This window comes from Gymnodraco acuticeps, unplaced genomic scaffold (assembly GCF_902827175.1).
Source record: "Gymnodraco acuticeps unplaced genomic scaffold, fGymAcu1.1, whole genome shotgun sequence".
NCBI lineage: Eukaryota > Metazoa > Chordata > Actinopteri > Perciformes > Bathydraconidae > Gymnodraco > Gymnodraco acuticeps.
The window spans coordinates 2,770,784-2,778,680 of record NW_022991513.1 but is presented as its reverse complement, the minus strand read 5'-3'; the positions used below and the strand labels follow the sequence as shown (position 1 = coordinate 2,778,680).

The following is a 7,897-nucleotide window of genomic DNA, read 5'->3' as shown; positions in this document are numbered from 1 at the left end:
CACACACACACACACACACACACACACACACAAACAAAAGACACTCCCTAACCCTACTGTTTATTCGTAGATATCTCCTAAAGCCTACAAATAAAGTGTGAAATGTAGGCCTGTTACATTTGTTATTGAGCGATATATATTATACACACTGTTCTGCTTTCGGCACTGACCTCAGCAGCTGTTCTCACTGTAAACATCGCGTCACAATGAAAGCAGTTGTGTTGAGAAAAAAAATAGCCTAACATCCAGGGGACATGTGATTAGTGAGTAAACAAACCGTAAAGGGCAGAAAGTCTGATGCACATTTGATCATCTCAAATAACTTATAATCACAACGGGAACAGTTTGCAGAGCTGTGCTTCGTTGACAGAAGTCCAGCCATGCGTCACAGGAGAATACGTCAGTGTACCCTCGGTTATAGCTCCTCTCGAGACACTCCTCTCTCCTCTAAATCCGTGTATCCTCGGTTACGGCTCCTCCAGACAGCCTCCTCGATAATCGATCCTCGACGAGCCTTTAGAGACATTTGTTTTCCTTCGAGACGGCGCGCCGACATCCGTTTCCGGGTCGCTGCCGGAGTACCTGGGAGTCTGGGACGCAAAAATTATAGAAATGAGAAACGGCTCATTTCCCAGGACTCGCTCGCGTCTGCTTGACGCCGGGACGACCGGCTGCCCTCCCCGACAGGCGCACGGACGCGAGGGCCCGCTCATCACTGCGCGCACAAGTGCGACCGCAGTTTTAATTGTAATTGTTTTTTGTACTTTATGATACTCGTTGCCTTTCTGGTCTTTCTCCCACCTTTTCTGCCAGATCTCCATCCCCTTTTTTCTTAATTTCTGCTTTTCCTTCTCCTTTTCCAAGTCAAACTGGTAATGTTATTTCCTTCTGTAGTGCACTTTTTGCTAATTTATCAGCACACTCGTTCCCTTTCACCCCCTCATGTGCAGGCACCCAGCAGAACTGCAGATCTATGCCGCCTCTGTGAAGTCTTAACAAGCTATGGTTAATTTCTATGAGTAGGGAGAGTGGGGTAAGTAGTGCCAATTTTTACTTAAAGTGCCTTTAAAGCAAGGGGATTACAGTAATGCCTCCAACTAAAATATGTACATATAGTTTAGGATGTTGTGCATCCCTGGGAACAATCACTTCGGATCTTAAATAAACTGTTTGAGAAATATAGCTTTAGAAAAAAAAGTGGTTTTGTGGCACAACTTGCCCCCGGTGCGGGGTAAGTTGTGCCATTAGAGACAATACACTGGGGTAAATTGTGCCATTGATAATTGAAGTAAAACAGATCATTTTAATCTCACAAACAATAATGCTATATAAAAGCAAGACACATTCAATACAAAATTATTTATTTAATGTTTATTTAAAGTTTTAACAACATCAAAGGCCACTTTAAAAATGAGCAACAAATCATCTGCATCTGAATCTCTTCACAGATTCGGCCTACTACTGAACATCCCACTTGTCAATGCTGCAGGGGAATGTGAATTTATACTCCCTTCTGGCTGTACCACCAAGTTTTTGTGGTGTGGGTAGTTTCTTGAGCACATCACCTCTAGGGATGACTCCTTCATCATTCTCTCTAAATGGGTGTCTGCACTGTCGTCACACCAGTTTCATCCATGTTGTACATCATGTGTGGAGGGAAGCTGTACCTGAAATGAAATAAAAGGTAGTGCTGATGATCAGAGACGTTTAAAGCAGTTTTAACATACTTGGATGTGGTTGTGTGTGTAAATGTCAGAGGACAGAAGACCCTCTAGAGATGCTGTGCCCTCTCGCCAGGCTGCCAGGTTACCTAGTCAGGGTGTGGGTGGGTGGGTGGGTGAGAGAGAGAGAGAGAGAGAGAGAGAGAGAGAGAGAGAGAGAGAGAGAATCAGCATGTCAAATGATTATTAAGTTACCTGTCCTTCACTTTAGAGAGGTTATCAAAGAACTCCCCCACGTTGTGCTTATTAAAGGCAGTAGCTCTTCCAAGAGAGGTTGCTTCAGGAACGCGGCATGCCAAATGGTAGCGTGCTTTAAAGGCGTTGAACCAATCAGGTCCTAGAAAAGGTTAAAAGTTTATCAGCACATTGCAGTTTACATTCAGATAAGTTGAAGTTATCCGCTCCAAATAACTATCCAATAGCCTATACTTGATCTAACCTGCTTTTTCGTCTCTGGTCCAGCTGGCAGGCATGTCAATGCTATTTCTTTGTGCGAACTCAAAAGCCAGTTCACGGCATTTCATGACACCTATGCCATGAAACATTGCTGCTAGTGTCTTAATATGGTCAGCCAGCTCTTTCTCCATGTTCTCATTGAAGACTCGTTTGGCGACTGCTGTTCTTTCATAGCCTGGCTTTGTTACTTCTCCTATTTTTTTCTTATCCATATGTCTTTTTATGGTCATCCTGCAGATCTTCATCTCCTTTCCAACCTGACGTATGGTCTTCCCCTGTTGCACCTCTTTCACTGCTCTTTCCAACTCCTCAAGAGGAGTTGAAACCCTGTCTGTCTTCCTTTTGTATGTGCATGGCATGATGGATTTTGGTCTAAAATTAAGAATGTCACATAGTTTTAGTGATCAAATGTAAGAATACAATGTACAATAACAATAAAATACAATAAAGTAATATATAGTAAATAATCATAAATTGGGGTAAGTTGTGCCACTGGCACAACTTACCCCAGGCCCTTTGGCACAAATCACCCCAAGCCCACCATTTTGAAAAAAATGCATCCCCCAGCTTTTTTGAGCTAGCATCATGCTAACTGTATAGACTCATGGCGTAGCTTACTAAAGCACTAAAACATGTGTGAACTGTTTTTAAAGTTGTCTAAATTGTTCAAACACAGCAATCAAAAAACCTTGATCATAGAAATTTTACTTTGGAGGGCAAAAAATTGTTTTTTTAACTTAAATGTGCTTACCTCTCAAGCCATGTGACTCCCTTCTTTGCAGGATGATCGAAATGGATGCCTCTTCAAAAATATGTGGTCACATGACCAACTTCTTCTATGGTTTTCTAGATAACAGGGGTGGCACTACTTGCCCCTTGGCACAAATTACCCCACTCTCCCTATGTCTTCTCTGACAGTTGTTGTTGACTGTATGCTTTTTAATATGGATAATGAATCCATGTGTGCATATCACCACCCTATCTGGTCTGACCTCTTCAACCCACTGTAATCCTATTATTATTGCCAGCATTTCTGCTGTGTAGTGTACAGCACTACAGCAGTAGTTGATCTGACGCTCTTTTTGAGATCAATATTTTAAAGTCTGGGATATACCAACTCCAACACACTCTTCCTTGTTCTTAGAACCATCTGTGTAGTTTGAGGTAATTGTGACAATTATTCCTGAGGTACATATTTGTTTTGATTCCTACTTCATTTATTTGCCACTCTCTTTTCTTTTCTAGAATACTCATATCTATATTTACTATAATAATGTAGTTAATAAATGTATTCTTATGGTTTAGTCTTTCTCAGGCTACAACGTGGTTAAGTTTACGAATATTATTAAGGAATACAAATCCCTCTTTGCAATGTATACCATCCTCTTTAGGCTTTTCAATCACAATCATTAAACTGGAATAAATACAATATTGTTAACATGAAAATATGATTTAATGTTCGTTGTTTAGAGTTATTCTAAGGCTTTACTCATTGGGAATTCGGTATGAGATAGAGCACAATGTTGAGATGTCAAATCTGCCTGTTTTACACACTTTGACCAAGAGGGGGGTTCAAATGAAGCCTCATGAGATGAACCCTTTTGCGAACAAATTGGCTGGAAAGCTTCAAAGCTTCATAAAGCTTCATCTCGCCATCACCAATATTTACCATTGGAAAAAGCCATGGGGGAACACTACTGAATGGATTTTTCCTTTACTTGTCCATGTAAACCTACGCCCCTGGTAATTGGAATATTCCCAGCAATCTTGTATGTTTTGTTTGTGATATTTCCTTCCACACAATCCCATTGGTTGGTTTTCTTCTAACAGATTAAACGGTTCTTTGTGTGCTACTGCCCCCCACAGGACGGAATCAAATTGCATAAATAACTATTAATGTTATGGAACAAATTTGAACAGGAGGTAGTACTTTTTACATGGCATTATCCTGAAACTCTAAGTCTACAGTACAAATACTGTTCCAAATCAACGGAGTATGTTTTGTTGTCACACAGCAGGAGGTTGCAGCATTTCCCTGATGTAAACTGCCTGGCAGGTTTTAAATAACTTTCATTGTTTCGAGTCTTGCATTACATGCTGTAAAAAAAGATTCATTTAAAAAAAACTGCATATGTTCCCCCCAAACTTTTTTCATAGAAATTACTTTAGGAATATAACCTATAAGTAGTTTATTTGAGTAATTATTTTTATATAGTACTGATACATATCTAAAATAAATAACTGCTGTACATTGGTTTGCACTTCACATGTTGCAGCCCCACACAATAAAATGGGGAAGTGTCACAGTACCTCTGTGGTTTTCACACAGAGTACAGCTGCTTAACAGGTCAGCTGTGAGAAGGACAAAAACAAAACCTGGAGACATGAGCATAGAAATGACAGAAACACGCAGAACTTGTCTGACAACTAGCCAGAAGTATTAACATGTTGTTTCCATCTAAAGTCAACAAAAATCAGCAATGTGACAAACATTGAGAAAGACATTGCAAGTGGTTTTTGATGAAAGTGTCGGCTAAATTAAATTGAATTAAATGTATAAATTACACTTAAGAAAGGGAAACTCCAATGTATTGAAATCCTGTGTGTTTGCGAAATGGGGAAGTGGCACATTTCATAACTTAAAATAATCATCCAAACGGAACTTGTCAAATAAGACATATGTAAAAACCAAGGAAAGTTTATGATTCAGTGGCACAAAGGGTTTATTTACAACACATCAAAGTACAGACAAAATAATAACAAATGCCTAATATCAATGTGACACAACCAAGACCTAATTGTCTATTTATTTGTAGAAAACAGTGCTGTGTAGTCCTACAGTATTGTGATCATTTTTCCTCATTAAATAGACAAACACACTGAGTGACTTTTATTAATAACAGAATATGTTGTATGCCATTACAGAATATACAGTACACTGGTTGGCAGAGAAAACCGCACATTTGAAACGGCAGTAAAAATAACTACCTTACCTAGAGTCTTTTGACTAGACAACTTTTGTTATTGGTTGGCACTGAGCAGCGATAGCATTACCATTGACTTCTGGGGGCATGTTTTTTTTTTTCAAAAGTAACATTCACTTTACCCATCCTTCATTTAATTCTAAATTCTTGGTAAGAAGATGTTTTCTCTGTTTATAAGCTATTTCTCTGCAGGGTGAGGTAAGAAGGAGTGGACTCAACATGTAGTCCAGTCACAAGCGGTTCCTTAACTTCAGAACAATTCATTTGTCCATAAACTGAGAAAATGGTGACGTAAGACTGGTTTTGTGCAAATATCTCAGGCAGTGAGGAAAAGGAATACAGAGGGTGGAGCAATGGGCTGGTTACTCGCCAACAGGAATGGGGTTGTCATAGCCTGCTCCCTCCAGGTCGTCGACTCGCTTTCTGCGCGTCTCAGGAGGAGGTCTTGGTGGTGGATTCTGAGGTGGATTCTTCATGCTGTCATCTGGCTTTCTGGCTATCTCCTTCTTTGGAAGAATGGGCTCCCAGTGTTCACCTCGGATAGCTGCCTAGAAAACAAAGTGTTGACAAAGAATAGTCAGTAGTGTTTGGCTAGAGTAAGATAAAGTTAAGCATACCTATAAACTATTATAATCAACAATAATAAGAGATATGTGATAGTGGCAATTAGATAAACTGAACTACTTGGAAAGCTTTATATCTTTGGTTTATTGCCACATCTAGGTTTGTTTAAGAATTCAGGCACACCTCTGACTGGTCAGATTTCATAACAAAAGGGCCATGTCTCAACAGAGATACTAGTCATGAAACAATCTCTTCCTTGTTTCCACTTCCTTGTTTCTGAGAACTGGCCACTTCAAGTCTAATCCATCACCTTTATTAAAGTTAATATACAAACTGGAGATTCATTTAGCAAAAGCTGCCCACTTACTGCAAGGTAGATGATGCTGGCAATGCCCAGGCACACACACCCGAGGACAGTAGCAAGCAAAAAACCTGCAGGTACACTGAGTCTAAGAAAGACAGAAAGGAAATGTAAGGACAAAACACAATAAGCCAAGTATGTGTCCATTGTGGAAAGACTGACTGTGAATAACAGGAATGCAGTCTAAAAAAGGAAAGTGACGAGTGTAACACTCACGCAGCATGTAAAAATGCTCTGACATAGTAGTTCCTTGTCAATGGCCCAAAGGATTTCACACATACAGTGAAGCAGTACTGGCCCCTGAGAGAGAACAAGACACAGGAGTGAGCAACAATATTCAGGCAAATCATCAGTGAACCTGAGCCTTTAAACATATACAGTATACACGTTGCAGACAAAGTAAATCATGAAAATCACTTACGTTCTCTCCACACTTGTGCCCTTGGTCCTCTTGCTTCGTGGATACTCAAGTAGACACACGAATGCCCCAGCAGCACTAGTCATCTGTCAAGACTTTTTCATTTCAAAAGATTCACTCGTCACATCACAACTATAATAGGACAATCATTTATATTAACATCTGTGACCGTGAGCAGGTTTACTTGGACTAATTTCTTTCTGGCCTACGAAAAACTATGATTATTTAAATAAAAGTACCCACGTTTGACACTAATTATATTGTCCAGCTAAACAATACAATATAAGGCCAGGCTACAATGTTAACTTGCCAAAAATAAATAGTGGTAGTGGATTTCATCTGTTTCAAGCTTGTTTTTTTTATGAATTATTTCACAGCATGCAATTAAAAGGCTAAATAAGACTTTAAACGCATGCTAGTAAATCTACAAGGTGTGAAACTTGATAATGAACACTTTCAAGAAGAGACATCTTGATATCTGCTTTATGCACAGTGTAAAGGATACATAGCATAAGCAGCAAACTGCCAGCCTCTGAACTGTCCAGCCACCCCCACAATGCCTCCAGTGAGGAGAACTGAAAGAAGGAAGCAGAAAGATCAAATTAAAACTTATAAAAAAAAAAGACACAAACGTTGAGTCTGTTTGTACATCGACTTGATTGTTGATTAAAACAGTTTGGATTTATAGCTGATTATGTTATAAAGTTGAAATTGTATGCATACAAAATATAAGATTAATGAAAAATATTTCAGTTTGAATTATAATGCTCATTTACCCATGAAACGTAATCAGATACTAATATGTTAAGTTCAGTAATATTTGTATTGTATCTTTAGATAAAGTTGTATACTCACTAAGTCCTGAAGCCAGAGCCTGCTCATTGGCCCACATCGCCCACTCTATTTTCCCCATCGCGATCACTGAAGCGGCCCCTCTGAAAACTCTGAAACTCACCGGAGAGCGGCTCACAGTTATATTGTTTCTACAAGGAAGAACATGCATTTACGAGATGTGAGGTGTGCATGTAGAATGAGAGGCAGGGCTACCGATAGCCGATCCCTTTTCTGGCGTCATTTCCGAACAGTGCAGGACTACATCGGGAAGGGGCGGGGCTAAACAGGCAAACATACCAGACAGGTAAATAATAATGAGAAAACGGACAGGTGAAGTAGGACCTGCGTTAATGACATACGCAAATCTTTTTTTAGGGAGGTTATTTTATATAATATGTTTATATTCTTCTTCAAGTTCTTCTTATTTTGCCATAGATAAATGAATTCATTTTATGTTTATTTGTTGTATATTTGACCCATAAGACTATTTTTTTTAATTGAAAGTCAGCTTGGGTTGAATGTAATTATAAACATTTTGGCTTTTCTGATTGGGCACATA

The 7,897-nt window shown here is 39.3% G+C and overlaps 1 protein-coding gene across 1 annotated transcript; it reads right to left on the bottom strand.

Moving 5' to 3' along the window:
- Nucleotides 1-4,882: 4,882 nt before the first annotated feature.
- On the bottom strand, nt 4,883-7,525 carry LOC117533249 (cytochrome b-245 light chain). The gene is made up of 6 exons (XM_034196883.1): nt 7,360-7,525; nt 7,010-7,079; nt 6,508-6,582; nt 6,303-6,386; nt 6,093-6,174; nt 4,883-5,709 (listed from the first exon to the last, which is right to left on the bottom strand). Exons 1-6 carry the CDS (start codon nt 7,505-7,507, stop codon nt 5,524-5,526), a joined length of 645 nt encoding a protein of 214 aa, XP_034052774.1. The 5' UTR covers nt 7,508-7,525; the 3' UTR covers nt 4,883-5,523.
- Nucleotides 7,526-7,897: the final 372 nt, after the last annotated feature.